Raw genomic sequence first — 16,407 nt, 5'->3', positions numbered from 1 at the left:
TGAACATTCACATACCCATCAAGACAACAACTCCACTTTTTGATATACGTATCCTCAGAGAAACTTTTTAACATGGATAACAAGACTGTTACAACAATGATCATTTCAGCACTTTTTCTAGTTAGCAAAAAAAAAAAAAAAAAAAAAAAAAAAAAAAGGGAAATAATGCCCACTGCGAGGAGAATGGAAAAATACACTATTATCTTTTAACAAGGAATACAGACATGACAATGAAAAACTTAATCAAAAAGAACCATAAGAATGAATCTCAGACACAAATATGTTGGATGAAAAGACGAAGTCCTAAAAAAAACTATGTTATAGTTTACCATTACTGTAATACTGAAATTAAGCACAATTGTTTTTTCATTCATATGTGTGTGGATTTTTTTAAACAAAGGAATAACAAAGGGAGCTGTCTACATGGTGATTATGTCTATTGGGGAAAAGATAGACTAATGCAAGAGAGGTTAAGAATATAAAAATGGTCATATTCTGTGAGCTTTGTAATTGTAACTACTGGACGAACCCATTAAGTCCAGTAAGTACAATGGAGCAATCATCAACACTTACTACCATCTGCCCCCGCCTCACTAACTACCACCAAAACTAAAGGCTTGAAAGGAAGATTTATTTGAGGAGGATCTAAACAATTAATCAAATTTCCCCAAGTTCTCTTTGTTTATAGCCCTTAAAACGACAAAGTATTAGATCTCTATCTGATGAAAAGTATCAGTCTCACCCACCTGGCAAATGTACCAACCTTTTATACTTGCTTGGTATCTTACGTACAGTTTATTGCAAAAAGTGAAATTAAGTATTTTGCTTTAAAAGGTGATAGAAATCTTAAATCTGGGTCATTTCTAGCTCCTGCTGGACTACAGGCTGTCTTCATTCTGGGCAAAGATCCCAGTGGGAAAATATAAATATCTTCTTAAATACCCGAGGGTACCTTAGAGCTTTGAAGACAAGGAGGCGTGATTGGTAATGTGTCTTATTAACTTTGGTGCAGATTGAGGTAATGAACTACCTTGCTGATTTAACCGTCAGAATGGATGGCCTCTTCTGTCCTCAATGCATCTGAAGGACACAGCTGGAGAGGCTGAATGTACCTGCTTTACAGGTCACCTTTGCAAAATAAAATATAGTCTTGAAGCCCGAATTGGAGCTAAAAGCCACTTAGAATAACTGCTAAGCTTAACAGTTTGGAACTTAAAATTACTTTGAAATCACAGAATTCAAAGTGGTTTTGAAGGAAAGTACAAATAAAAAAGTAAAGTTCTGTTCAAAATAGTAGATGGAGCTGATGAGGTAACCCCCCAATGTATCCTATTTCAGTTATATCAAAATGCATGTTAAAAATATAAAGGAAACATTTTTAATTCATAGCTGATCTGTAACACATGTATATAAAACCTCAGGTGTCAGAAAAAGAAAAAGAGGGAAATGAAAGTAGAGAGTAGAAAATCAAGCTTATAAAAATACTGGCATATCAGAACAGGGTATATGCCATCAAATCTAGGGCATTTAACACTAACTCGAGATGGGAAATGAGGCACCCCAGGGAGATTGGAAAGAATGAAGCAATGTGCCACCCATCCTGTAAAGAAGTAGTAGAACATGCCTAGCCATTGGAATATCGTGATTTATCAAGGAAGCCATTTTGGGGGGATTTTTGGCTGAAAAATAAAGATCCACCCATAACAAATGGAAACTTAACCTTGTATCACACATGAGGGCAGAGCATAAATTCTCTACAATCCTGGTGGCAACACTACAAAAATTCAACAGCCCAGAGCAAAAAAAAAAAAAAAAAAAAAAGAAAAAGAAAAAAAGAAAAAAGAAAAAAAAAAAATGTTCCAGTAAAGGCAATTCGTACTATAGATGAGCTTGCAAACAAACAAACAAACAAACAAACAAACAAAACCTTACAAGCCATATGGGGAAATTCACTTCCATTAGAGGGAGTCATTAGTTGTAACAAATATGGTAGAATTTTATGACATGAAGATAACAGAACAATTTTAGAGAATTGTACAATAAATATTCTTAGAGTCATGGTGTATGTTTCCCATAGAGTTTATTTACTTGAGATTGGCAACTGGAATTCACATCTAAGAAATAAAAGGGCTTGGTTGCCTATATTTCATTTTGAGAGACCATCTCTTTCTTGTTTGCACAAGCCCTAGTTTAAACAGAGAGGGCTGATGGGGAGGACATTTGAGGGAGGTGAGGAGAAGAGAGTTTGAATAGTTAGGCAATTCTTCTTTCTCAGCCTTTTATGGGGATAGATAGGGTAAACTCATCTGAATCATTTTATTTACAGGATCTAAAACAAAACCACTCATCTACTGGGTGGAAGGGGTGGTTGGTATGCATTTCCTGTTAAGCTGTTGGTATGGCCAAGAAGGAATCAAAAACAACTCTTTCAAATTTCTCATTCCTGAAAGGTATGGAGTATGGGTACTTCCAGTGCCCACAGGCTCTGAGTTGAGATATGGTAGGTAAATTAGACTTCAGGGCATCACTAAAGCATTGGTAAAAAAGATATAATATTCAAGAGCATTTTGTTTAAAGCAGTTGACAAGTGTCACCTTGAAATTCTTGTTAAACACTACGAGGTACTATAAATGCCTAAGAGATCTTTTTTGGGGGGTTCCAAGCTCATAAGAATAAGGCCCATTTGGATCCTCAACAGAATAAATCAAGTCTATAGAGAATGATCCAGGTCAGTGGTGATAACATATAGAAAAGGGACAACAGACTAGGCATTACAGATGTGTGTGGGTTTTAACAAAAGGGAACAGCAATTGTGGGCAGCCAAAATAAGGACATCAACATGAAGAGAGTACTTTTCCCTCTTCATCTTCCCTTATATCAACAGTAGATCCGTATCCAGAAACTAGGTTGGAGGAGGACCCTGTGAGACTATTTATTCTCATTCCTGCCTCTGTATAAATTGCTGAAGCAACAGATTAATCTAAACTTGTGATACATTTGAATACGCTATACTTAAATTTAAATTAAATTTTAATAACTAAAAGTGAATAAAAAGTAATGAGATCAGAGAGAAATATTGTTTAAGAAGCCAACTACCAGGCAGAAAGTGAAATTTGACAGAGTTAGGTGTAGTTATTGAAAAAATAAGACTGTTTCGTGTTTATTACTCATTAAGTTGAAACGTTTCAAACAGATAGTATCTGTTTAAGTTGTTTAAAGGAATACACAGAATTAACTACACAAAAGAAGAAAGCCATAACAAAGAACATATTTGTGAAACAACTCAATAAAATACTGACAAATGGAAAATATGTTTTTTAAAAAATATACACACACACATAAATATAGATAGATAAATATATATACAGATAAAGATGAGAATATTTCTCTATTGAAGGATAAATTATGCCATAGGCAGCTGAAGAGAGAATTTGAGAGTTGGAAGACAGATTTTAGAAAACTATCCACAACTGAGCAGCTAGAGATAAGAATATAGATAATATTAAAGGGAAACCAGTAACTGGAATATAGGAAGGGGATACTCTTAATAGCTATAAGAAAGTTTTCCCTTAGGAAGGAATGAAGAGATTGGGAAAAAGAAAATCTTCACAAAGATAATGCAGAACCACTAAAGAAACAATGCATCTGTTCTAGTTAACACACCAAGTGACAAAGTATAAATGAAAGCAAATTTACAAATAGACAAAGTTGAGTGAAACTGTAGAAGACAAAATAGGGTGAAACTGCAGAGCATATACAACAAAGAGAAAATTTAAAGGTACCAGAGAAAATGATAAAGAAACAATAACTTGACAGATTTCTTGAAGGGAAAATATTTCAGAAGAAAAATAGTATTTTCAGTGTTGTTAAAAATAAATAAATAAATAAACTGTCCTCACATAATTACCTGCTCAACTACATCATTATCCAATACTCTGGGCAAAATAAAGGCATTTTCAATATGAAAAATCTGAACACATTTGCTACTCACACTCAAGGAAAGAGCAAGAAAGAAACTGAACACAGAAGCAAAGGGAAGAACAAAAGGCAAAACTGGTCACAAAAATTGGGAAAATAGCATCAGTAAATCTAAATAAATATGTGAAATAGTTAAAACAATATCAGCAGCAACAGCAATTATATGGACTAATTTGGGGGAAATAAGGTGAAAATGAAATACGAGGCAACAATAAATAATGTGGAAAATGGAAGAGGTAGGTTCAGAGTTAAACCATGCTAATGTTTCCACCATATTATTGTTAGAAAAGTATAGAGAAATACTTATAAGATAAAGTATATATTCCAAACCAGTGGAAAAGGAATAAAATGGAACTAAATAATTTGATAACTTCAATACGAATAGGGAATGTTAGAAATGTCATTATAGATGAGAAGGAAATGGAAAAATAATCCAATAATTGGTCTTGAAAATTGTGTTATTAATATAAAAACTTAAAAAAATCCCTTTGGAAAATATACTTCAATATAAATTTCTAATGAATCACAGAGTATCATTTAAATGAACAACATGAATAATAGGGAACAATGATGCTTATTTAAGGACATTAAGAACATAAGAAAGTAATAGTAGATGTTTTATTTAAATATTGACAGAAAGCATTTCCTGGGTACAAAAAATCCCTCCCTATTGTAACATATTAGTGAATTAATTGAGGTTTTCTTGAGACATGTACAGTGCCATCACACCCTTTCCTTTCCCATTCTTTGTTATATTTTATATAGCACTCACATAACACTAATACATGAGATACGTCTTTATATACTCAGAAACTATAATATTTCCTGACATATAGAAGCCACTTTTCAAGAGTCTGAGGAGTGAATTGAACTTAAAAGAAAAGAATAGGGAAAAGTAAAGAAGAGCTTAGAACTGACAATGGAGAAACTCAGATCACATTTTACAATTAGAAAATGATAATACTGTATTGGGAATATATGGGGTACTTTAGCAACAAATAAATTTTAAAATATTTTTAAAGGTGTACTTTATTAATGATCTGAATTGTGTCTGTCTTTAAATCTCAAACACTCAACAGATGAAACAAACTAAATAATGTTTTTCAAAAGTAAAGGGGTACCTGAACACCTTATTAACTATATTCACAAAAATAACTCAGTTTGTGTGAAGGAAGGGGGATTAAAGTTCAACTCATATGCAATGTCTGGCAGCATCAGCATTTGTAGTGGATAAAGTTTTGTGCCCCTTGGTGCAGTATTTTCATAAGAAAGGTCATAGCTTATTTTTGATGCAATTACATGGCAATCATTTGAGGCACCTGCTTTATCTAAATTCAGATAAGCATAATCTAGACAGTAAGGTATCCATAAAAGTTAAAGCAGAACTTGTGATAATAAATAAACATAATGCAAAACATCAAAAAATATAGAGCCGGTTAGGTAACATGTCTAACAAAGAACTCTATGGGGCACAGACATTACTAAAGACAGTTATAGTAAAAATATACTTCTCTACAGAATGCTTTCCCTCTAAGATACTTAAATAAGTTTATGTACATACAAATATAGGAAAAAATAAAGATCATTGTCTATAAATCTGGAGAAAATGTATTTATAGGATTTTATGACCTAATAATAATAGAAATGAGAATTAGAAGCATAGCTACTCACATATATTGAGTACTGGGCTAAGTACTTTAAAGGGAATAGCTCATTTAATTTTCTCAACTTATGAATTATGAATTATGTCCATTTTACAGACTGGAAACAGGTTTATACAAGTCAAGCAAATGGCCCAAAGTCATACAACTTATAAGTGCCTGCGTGAGGAATTCAGGCCAAAGTTGTTTTACGCTAGAATCCATGTTCTTAACCACTATGCCTCCTATATGACCATGTATTGATATATAATTGATAAAGACAAAGAAAAGCAACTGACTTCCAAAGTCTTGCATTTCCCATTCAGCCTAGTGCAGAGCCACTGGTAGTTGGTAGTTAGAGTCTCAAGTTCCTTTTTTAAGGCCTCTTGTGCTACAGGTGGAGCTTGAGCTATGACACTATTTACAGACTCAGTAAGGAGTTTCACTTTCGCTTCTTTTTGTTGGGCCTCTTCTTTAGCTCTCTGAAAAGTAAAGAATGCTCTGTTAATAGCATGAAAATAACTTTACATCCAAAATGCATTTATATGTATCATATAATTTCTTCCTCACAACATCCCAGTTAGAATGAGATTTACAAAAATAAATCTCATATGGACTCCAGTCTCTTCCATAAAGTTTTAGTTGAAATTGGAAAGTTAAAGAAATAAATTTTTATGAAAATACAACAGATCTTTAACAAGAATAGATTGAAAAGTAGTCTTCATGGGGGTATGCATTTGTGGTCAAATATATACACATCGATATAAATACAATTGTTTGGAAAAGGCAAAAAGCAAATATTTCGATATTAACTAGGTTAAAATATATCTGGCAGTCTAGAATCAAAATCACTTATAAATTACTTGGATGAACAATATCGAAACCATCACAAATATCATTTAAGTCAAAGGATACTTAACATAGAAAGGTCCCCTTAATGCTATATTTAGGAATATATTTTGATAAAAGAAAGTTTTGTTCAAGAATTGAAAACACATGAGAGGAAGAGAAATCCAAAAGGACCCCCTGATATCAGAAGCTGGCCTGATACCCAGCTATGCCTTGGTCTTCTCCAGTGGAAAATATACTGTTTCACAGAATTTCTACATTGGAAAAGGCCACATTGTTACCATAATGGATCAAGACCACGACAAGATCATTCCATAATCATGTCTGAATCCAGACAAAAACATCAACATTACCCAAACCACAAAATGCCCAACTCTCCCCTATCCTGGTTAATATGAATGAATGCTGCTCCTTTATCAATTACAACTTTAGCCTCATTCTGGTCTTCTCTCCTTCTGGACAAGATACCATACTCATAGAGCTACCCCACACACTAATGACAAACAATCCAAAGTAAAGCTTTTAAACCCTCCTTCAAATCCCCTAACACAAGCACAACTCCTAAAAGTTTTTTTTGTTTTTGTTTTTGTTTTTGTTTTTTTTCATCCTCACATACCCCCTGGCCTCCATGTTGTGTATTCTCCCTCACTGCAAAAAGTAATGAATCCAACTTGTTCAGCTACAAGAGAGTTGGTGGTGGTCTTTGGTTGGGAGACATTTACACTCCTTAACTTCAAATGTGTACACATATTTTAGAAACATACACACATACACACTGTATCTTTAGTCTATGTTCCTCCAGGAGTCAAACTTGACATTAGCTTTCAAATGTAAGTAGTTTATATACATGTTCCATGTGAAAGAAGTTCTGGTAGCCGAATGGGGAATTGAGACAAGAAAGAGAAGAGAAATCCATATGGGCATACTTATTAATCACTGTTAATGACTGGAGTTAATCCTGTTAGAAAGTCCTGAGAAATATAAGCCTGCGGGTTATCCCATTCAGGGGTGCAGAAATTGGGGTATTATTTCTGTATCATCTTCCCTAATTGTTGAAGGCTGTTGGGGAAATGTTAATTTCCCAGTACTTGCAGCCTACCACACACAAGTGCAAAAGTGGGATTCAGTGGTCACAGAAAGCCCTCGAGTAAATAAACACAGGTTCTATAATGCAGAAGTTGGGTCTGCATACAATGCAGTGGTCAAGGTAAGGACTTATGGGCAGGTTATGGGTAAGGTCAGCTATAAAATGCCTTTGTATGTGTCAACATAATCACCCTACTCCTTTGGATTTAGCCCTACAATTCCTTAAAATTGTACATTATGTCAGAAAATGCAAATTGTTTTGCCTAAAGAATGTTTACCTTCACCGATTTTAATTGGTTGAAATCTTTAGTTTAATATTCTAAATAAACCAGCTTTTTGGCATCACTGAGCATAGAGTTTGTTTTCACACAAATTGTATTTTGACTTTAGTCATTACAGTATAATCAACAAGTTTGATTACCATTCATCATTTAATATGTGCTACTGTGTTCCGTGCCAGCCATGTGATAAGTGCTACCTCATTAGATCTTTAACCAAACCTTCTCAGATGTGTTTTGTTATCTCTATATTGGACATCAGAAAACTGAGGTTCAGAGAGTTTAAGGAAATCATCCTCAGAGTTACATCCTTTCTTTCTCATAGTTTCTGTTAAGCTGGTGTCAAATGTTCCATGAGCTGAGGAAGGAGCATGTTGTAGTCAGTCTAATGAATAAAATTACAATTTATACTCATTATAAATAACCCAAGCAATTATATAAAAATGTAGAATGAAGAACACTTCTTTCCATGGTTTTTAGGCTTCATATATTCTTGTTTAATAAGAGGCTGAGATCTTGGGAAAGGTTCGGAGAAGGAAGAGCAAAATGTATTAACCCAGGTACATACGAGGAAAGGAGATGATGATGAATTTCTCTACTAGGAGAAAAGGTAGAAAGTTAAATGACTGGTACAGTTTCAACACAAATCCTCATAAAAATGGTGGCTCTTGTTTCTTTCCATGAATCTAACTATGATATGCTCTGCCGTCTTTCATTGCTAGTATTTCACACCAGTGCTTCTTAAAGTCAGCGTCCTTGGAATCACTCTAGAACTTGTTCCGTGGCATCAACTGAAACTTGTTAAAAATGGAAAACTTCAGGCCTTACCCCAGACTCACTGAATCAGAAATTCTGGGGTCAGGCCCCAGCACTCTGTGTATTAAACAAGTCTTCCAGGTGATTTTGATGTCCATTCAGGTGCAGGAATCACTGCTGAAATGATTATACAAATGTATTTGTAAGTAAACTATGTTTTGTTTTCTATTTATAAATGTTTCTTTTTTTTTTTTTGGAGTTTTTGATTGCTTGCTTTTTTTTTTTATTTAATTAATATTCAATTTTATTAAATGTGTACATTTAAAAAAAAAAACAAATGTATTTGTGTATTTACTATTCTCACTTTATGTGCAAGTTCTGGCAAGCACTAGTACTAGAGTTGTGATAGTGTAAAAATTAAAAAAAAAAAAAAAACAGTTAATACATTTCCAGATTGTTTTTCAAAGGGTTTTAGTATAAAGTTTTAGCATATAGTCATTGCTGATCTCCATAAAAGTTTTAAAGTCAGAGGTTGTTTATCATACACTGTCCTGGGTTCTTTTATGTCAAAAAAAGTTTTCCTTTCAGGGGAAAAACAAGTTATCAAAACAGCACTTTCATTTTCAAGTAAAATACAGGAAAGAACATAAACAGGAGGTCTCTATTTCTTCTTTGAGTATCAGGGAGAGATGTCAAAGTAGGTCTGTTAGTATCTTCTGACAATAAAGAAAAATTAGCTATCAAATGAGCACAGGTGGAAGTCTGGACAAGGTACTATTGCTAACCTCCAGGTAGTGAAGTTGACATAAAGAGACTGTCTTGAGTAGCAGGCTGGAAAATCAAGAAATGAAATCTTCCTGCCAACTCTCAATGGTTGTTGCCAGAGGCTTCCAGAGTTTACCTCTTTTTACTATGACCCCCATACTAAACCAATTTTTAGCTAGGCCGATTATGAAAACATGTCAATGAATATAGACAAACTTGTTGGAACACTCATTTCAAGGATGGTTTTCAAATATTAAAAATTTGAGACAGTTTCCTCTAGAGCACAGGAAATTAAGAGAGATCTGACGGGGTTGTTGGTGAGATAGGCAGATTGCTCATAGGGAGAGGGAGGAGGGTCAGAAGAGAGACTAAACCAAAGGAACCCAAGGAGAATCACAGCAGCTGAACACAAATGACTATATAATCTACTTAGGGATCTGAGGTAGTGGCCATACATAAACAGATGTAGTGAGAACAGACAATAAAGGAATTGAGATACAAGAGGAAAGGCCGTATGAGTGACACACAATTCAAAGGAAAGGAAAGGAAAAAGGAGAAACGAAAAAGGAAAGTAAAGGATGAGATGAAATAGAATAAAATACCTTCAATCCTGTGGGCTCTACCACAAATAAAGTCTGTGACTATGGCTACATTTATTTGACCTATGTGGGAATTACAGTTTCCTGATAAGTTGAGAGAGAAGTGTGGATTACACTACTTTCAAAGTACCTTCTAGCTCTCACATTCTGATAAAGTTTTCCTCATGCTGACCTCCCCAAAGCCAAATTTTAAATTATTTTGGTCTCTCTTTTGAAATACTCCAATGGTTTTTCTATTCCATTTAGAATAACAACTGTCATATTCTAACAAAACTCCTTTGTTAACAGATATTTGCCCACCTCGTAAGACTTATCTGAGATGTTAGACCGTTTTCCTTCCTTCAGGCAGACAGACTTCTTTCTCTCCCCAATTAGCCTCCAGGTCTTTGCAGAAGCTATGCTCTCTGACTACAATGTGCTTCCACTAAGATTTTTTTAAATGCTTGGCTTTTCCTTAGAATTCATTTCTCTCATATTACATACAATTCTTCATAAAATCTCTACAAGTCAAGTTTTTCTAAAATAGTATCCTACCACCCTCAACTCCTGCCTGAACATTGTTCATTCTTGATCTCAAAATCCAGATTTACTTTTAGGCAAATTATCATGACCTCAAATGATTTCATTTATTTTTCCAATTATTGCCTGCTCCTTACCACATGCTAGAACACTAGAATGTAAATTCCAAGGCAGTGGTCTTGCTCACCATCCTCTATATTCAGTATCTAGAGGGTGTTTGGCACATAGTAAGTACGCAGTAAGTTTTAGTTGATGAATATGTTATTGCTAGATTAGAATACTTTTGTATTTTTTCATACTCTAGAAATGATTACTATTTGTACAAATGTTTTCTTCATTATAGTTTTTTTATAGATACATAATATTTATACACATTTATGGAGTATATTAGATACTTTCAACATTTGATTAAAGCCATATGATAGATTCAGTATTTAAACATGTGAGTTTTCATGTGAGTTACTTTCTGCAATTAACTATAATAAATATTTCTGAATTACTATATAAATTATATAACAGAGTAGACAATTTTTTACCATGTGGCCCTTTTCACAATTAAAATAATAAATAACGAGTCATGATCATTTATACTGTGCTAGGCAATGCGATAGAAACTTCGTATTTCATCCCTCTAATGATTCTGAAAGCAGACATTCTGATACTCAGTTCACAAAGGAATTTGGCTCAGTAAGCTTATGTAACTCACCCAAATTTATACAGTTGGCAAGGGGCCGAACTAAGTTTTAAACTCAAGTATCTGGCTCCACAATGATTTTTCCTTGTCACAATCCTTGAACTAAACAAAGATCTACAGTATTAATATTTCACATGTTATTCTCTATGTTCTTGCTAGTACATAAAAATAATAGTTATGATTATAGCTACTAATTGAGCACCAACTCTGAGTTAGGCAATTTACTTACATGTTAGTTTCAATCAACAGTTCATACATTCAAGTGAGGAAGTATGATGACATAAACATGATAAAATAGAGGATTATATTGACTACTGAGTTGCCCAAGGTGATACAAAATGCCACGGTGTAGGTTCAACTCCAGGCTTCACCTCCAAATCCATACTACATACCAGTTTCGTTGGTCATAAGTCAATGCTATATTTTGTCCTATTGCTTCAAGAAAAGTACATGTAAACTCAGTCCTTTCTATCCATATTAAAGGCTACGGGTTCAAATATTTAGTGCTACCAAATTCTAAGAAACACCTTTAAAATACCAAATTAACACAGTTTGTTGACTACATTATAAATTTGCCTTTTCAAGAATACTTTTGCACAGTTTCAACACGCATTTACATCAGCTACAGACAGCTAATGTGATGAGTTGATTCTGCTCTCTTAATACTACATGATTTCAAGGGAAAATTCTTTCAAATTGTGATTTTAAATATTCATAATTGACCACAATGCATTAAAATTAAGCAGTTTAAGATTGTTAAAACAAAGATTAAACTTGAAGCTAAATTAATTAAAATTATTAATTAAAAATCAACCTCTTCTCTTAGAACTGGGAAAAAGCATACCGTACACAATTTCAAGCAATGCTGCATTTCTTTTTCCATTTATTTGCTTTGTTTTACTTAGTTTTTCCTTTTTTTACCTTCATCTCTTCAACTGCTTTCTGTAATTCATCTGGAGTTTTATATTCAAAATCTCTCTCAAGATACTCTTCTTCGGCTTGCGTCATCCATTCGTGCATCTCTGATAGATCTTTCTGGAGACTTACAGTTTTCTCCAAACCTCCCTTCAAGGCCTCCTTTCTGGCATAGACCTTCCATAAAACAAACAAGCAAAACATGATTACTGACAGCGATGAAACATTATTATTATATTATTTGATCAGTATGTAAATAACACAAAGCTTAGAGAGTAATGATAAAGAAGGAAAGTTTATATGCATAAGAAAATAACTCCTGGGGATCAGACACACTCAATTTCCCACAAGTGTGAAAATAAGACATGTCTGTTTATTTGGCATACTTAACAAAATGAACGTATTGCCCTATGATGATAATTCAGCTGTTTGTGTGACAATCCTCTTCTGTGACTATAGGAAAACAAGACTTTTTTAAATAGTATGTTTCAGTTGGAAAAGTAATTTTATTGGCATACACAGAAATAGTTATTCTTTGTGTTCTTTGATAATGTTTCACTATTTTAAATATTCTAAGAACTTCATAATCATGTATCTACAGAAAACTCTCATAAATTAAAAAGAAAAATGAAAAGTGCACAAAATATGTAGTTTGGCAATTCACAAAGAAGATAATATATGGCAATATACGTATGTAAAAGACGTTCTAGTATCACTTATAGTTAAATGATTGCAAATTGAAGCGAATTAATGCATTTTCACAGATAAGATAGGGAAAAATATTAATTAATAAAGAGCCCATTTTGGGCAGGGATGTGGGAAAATCAAAGTTTTTAATACTTGTTGAGGAAAATATCCAACATAATACAACCTTTTAGATAGTAAGATGGCAAAATATATAAAAATGTTAATGTCCATGAATCTGTGTCAACTTCTATTTTTTGAGAGTGAATCATGCCAGCCAAAGTGTAGAGAATAACATGTACATTATTTAATTCAGCTTTAAAGACCAAACATCTTGAAAACAAACCCAAAGGTGCTTTCATGGGAGATTAAATAAATTATGACATATATACACTATGGGATACTGTGCATCACCAATACACCTTTACTGAAATGAAAAGTGGCTTAATATAAACTTTTATGTGTAAAATGCAAGTTGCAAAAGAGTCTGTGGTTATAGAAAACATCTGCTATTTAAAGCCTCACAGATTTCTGAAAAGTGAAACTTTCTACAATGGACACCATTACTCATTAACCAGAAAAATGCAAAACTTAAAACACCTAAAAGAAAATCATATACCTTGTTACAAGGCACTCTACAGTATTATAATTATTATGCATAAGTGTTCATATTTACTTTAAAAAGTAAACCTATTCAAAAGATGGTATTCTTCTCTCCGGTTTAAAAAGCATTATATATTTTAAGTAACAGAGTTTTCACAGTATTAATATATAATGGACAGTTTCAGTAAAATGAAGCATTCGTGGTACTTTGCCCAGCAGTAAATATGTGTAGAACCACCATCACATTGATTTTCCTTAGAATTTACAACCATTTTGAGCCTAATATAGGTAATACTTCATTTTAGGTTCTTTACTTACCTAGGTAAATGTAGCACTTGATCTAGTAAAATGTAAATAAATGCTTCACCCTAACACATCTAGAACAGTATGTCTTGCAACTGTACTAGAAAAGGTATAAATGTGATTCTGTGTAGTCAATGAACCTACAATAAACTTAAGACAACATGCTGCTATTTTTACTATTTTATAAACTTAAGACAACATGCTGCTAAATTCTACTTAGATACTCTGCTGTTACAATCTTTTAAGGCAACTGGTGAAGCTACAAAAACATTAGAGAGACTAATGGAATTCAGCCAAGACGTGTAGTAAAAACTATACGTTCACATACATATTTTTGTCTGTGTGTGAGTGTATGTGTGCATGTACAAGTATGGTGAGATATTGTTGGACCCTGTAGATGTTGAAGGTAAAAACGACAGCATTTGGTGACAGAATAGATATTTTGCTATAAGAGAAATATAGGAGACAAGAAAATTTCAAGGGATTTGGCTTGAATAAGTGGAAAGATGGAGTTGCCATTTGTAATAGCAGGCAAATTACTAGGGTAGTAGGCTGCAGTGTACATCAGGAATTTTGTTTTGACGTGTTAGATTTAATATGCCTATTACTAATCCATGTGGAGGTGTTGAGTGGGCAAATGGGTATGAAGGTCTAGGATCATTAGAAAGGTCCAGATTGTTAAACAACAACAAAAAAATCTTACAGCAGGAACCACTTACAGATTACATTTAAAACCATAGAGCTTGAAAAGGTGACCCAGAAAGTGAGTGGCAATAGGAGAAAAAAAGGAGTCCACACACTGAGCCCTAGAACACTTTCAAATTTAGTGGTCAGGGCAACAGAACCACCAAGGATATTGACAGTGGTCAGGGAAAACTACGAGATAATTAAGAAAGAATGATGACACAGAAGCCAACTGAATTTAGTGATTTAGTGATGTGAATTCACTGGTGACCCTGACAAAATTTGCTTCAATAGAACAGTGAGGATAACAGTTTGATTAGTTCTCTTAATTGGTTTCGAGAGAAGGGAAGGAGTGAAATGGAGAGAAGGGAATTTCCGTAAAGGGAAACGGGAATGGAGAGGCTGCTAGAGAAACTGTTGTCCAATGAAAGATTTTTTTAAATGACAGGAGATAAGACAGAATAATTCTCTAATGATGGGAATGATGTAGCATAGGGAAGATGTAGGAGGTAGAGGGCTGTTCATTAGCTGGTACAATGTTCTTTTGCAGGAAAAAAGGGAAAGGGATCCAGGTACCTAAGTGGAAAAGCTGGCCTTAGACAAAAGCACAGAAAGTTCATCTATGTAAACAAAGGGAAAGTAGAGTCTATGATCTTACATGCACGTCAGTGGGAGTTTGCAACTTGTATTCTGATTGCTTGTATTTTCTTAGTAAAACAAGAAGCTAGTTTTTGCAGAAAGACGGAAAGACAGACTGTCAGAGAAGTGAGGAAAGAGATCTGGGGATCACTGCACCCAAAGAGTATACTGACCCAGAGAAAGACAATGATCTGCAAACTGCCAGAAAGACATCCACCTAACCTCTAAATCCCATTTATTGATAACTATTTACCATAAATTTAAAGCCACTAATAAAATATATAACCATATATAATTTAGAAAGTATACATGTTTTATAATTTCATATATATAGGTTTCTATTTGTTCTCTATTTAACAAACACATAGAGAAGATTCCAAGATGGCCGAATAGGAACAGCTCCAGACTACAGTTCCCAGCATGAGCGACATAGAGGACAGGTGATTTCTGCATTTCCAACTGAGCTTTGAAGAGAGTAGTGGTTCTCCCAGCATGCAGTATGAGATCTGAGAACAGACAGACTGCCTCCTCAAGTGGGTCCCTAACCCTTGAGTAGCCTAACTGGGAGGCACTTCTCAGTATGGGCTGATTGACACCTCACACGGCCAGGTGCCCCTGTGAGACGAAGCTTCCAGAGGAACAACCAGGCAGCAACACCTGCTGTTCTGCAATATTCACTGTTCTACAGCCTCCGCTGGTGATACCCAGGCAAACAGGGTCTGGAGTGGACCTCCAGCAAACTCCAACAGACCTGCAGCTGAGGGTCCTGACTGTTAGAAGGAAAACAAACAGAAAGGACATCCACACCAAAACCCCATCTGTACATCACCATCATCAAAGACCAAAGGCAGATAAAACACAAAGATGGGGAGAAAACAGAGTAGAAAAGCTGAAAATTCTAAAAATAAGAGCACCTCTTCTCCTCCAAAGGAACGCAGCTCCTTGCCAGCAACGGAACAAAGTTGGACACAGAATGACTTTGATGAGTTGAGAGAAGAAGGCTTCAGACGATCAAACTTCTCCAAGCTAAAGGAGGAAGTTCGAACCCATTGCAAAGAAGCTAAAAACCTTGAAAAAAGATTAGAAGAATGGCAAACTAGAACAACCAGTGTAGAGAAGACCTTACATGACCTGATGTGGCTGAAAACCATGGCACGAGAACCACGTGACGCATGCACAAGCTTCAGTAGTCAATTTGATCAACTGCAAGAAAGGGTATCAGTGATTGAAGACCAAATGAATGAAATGAAGTGAGAAGAGACGTTTAGAGAAAAAAAAAAAAAAGTAAAAAGAAACAAACAAAGCCTCCAAGAAATATGGGAGTATGTGAAAAGACCAAATCTACATCTGATTGGTGTGCCTGAAAGTGACAGGAAGAATGGAGCCAAGCTGGAAAACACTCTTCAGGATATTAT

The 16,407-nt window shown here is 34.5% G+C and overlaps 1 protein-coding gene across 2 annotated transcripts in view; it reads right to left on the bottom strand.

Moving 5' to 3' along the window:
- DMD (dystrophin) overlaps window positions 1-16,407 on the bottom strand; it is a 2,258,239-nt gene that overhangs the window by 1,343,577 nt on the left and 898,255 nt on the right. For both annotated transcript variants that reach the window (XM_037986581.2, XM_073013821.1), the window contains exons 26-27: window positions 12,086-12,256; window positions 5,918-6,100 (exon numbers count right to left, since the gene is read on the bottom strand). In XM_037986581.2, coding sequence (XP_037842509.2) covers window positions 5,918-6,100; window positions 12,086-12,256 — 354 coding nt within the window. The remainder of the gene's footprint in view (window positions 1-5,917; window positions 6,101-12,085; window positions 12,257-16,407) is intronic.

The sequence above is a fragment of the Chlorocebus sabaeus genome, chromosome X (genome assembly GCF_047675955.1).
Source record: "Chlorocebus sabaeus isolate Y175 chromosome X, mChlSab1.0.hap1, whole genome shotgun sequence".
In the NCBI taxonomy this organism is placed as follows: domain Eukaryota; kingdom Metazoa; phylum Chordata; class Mammalia; order Primates; family Cercopithecidae; genus Chlorocebus; species Chlorocebus sabaeus.
The sequence above is the reverse complement of the archived record's forward strand: the minus strand, read 5'-3'. Positions and strand labels throughout refer to the sequence as shown.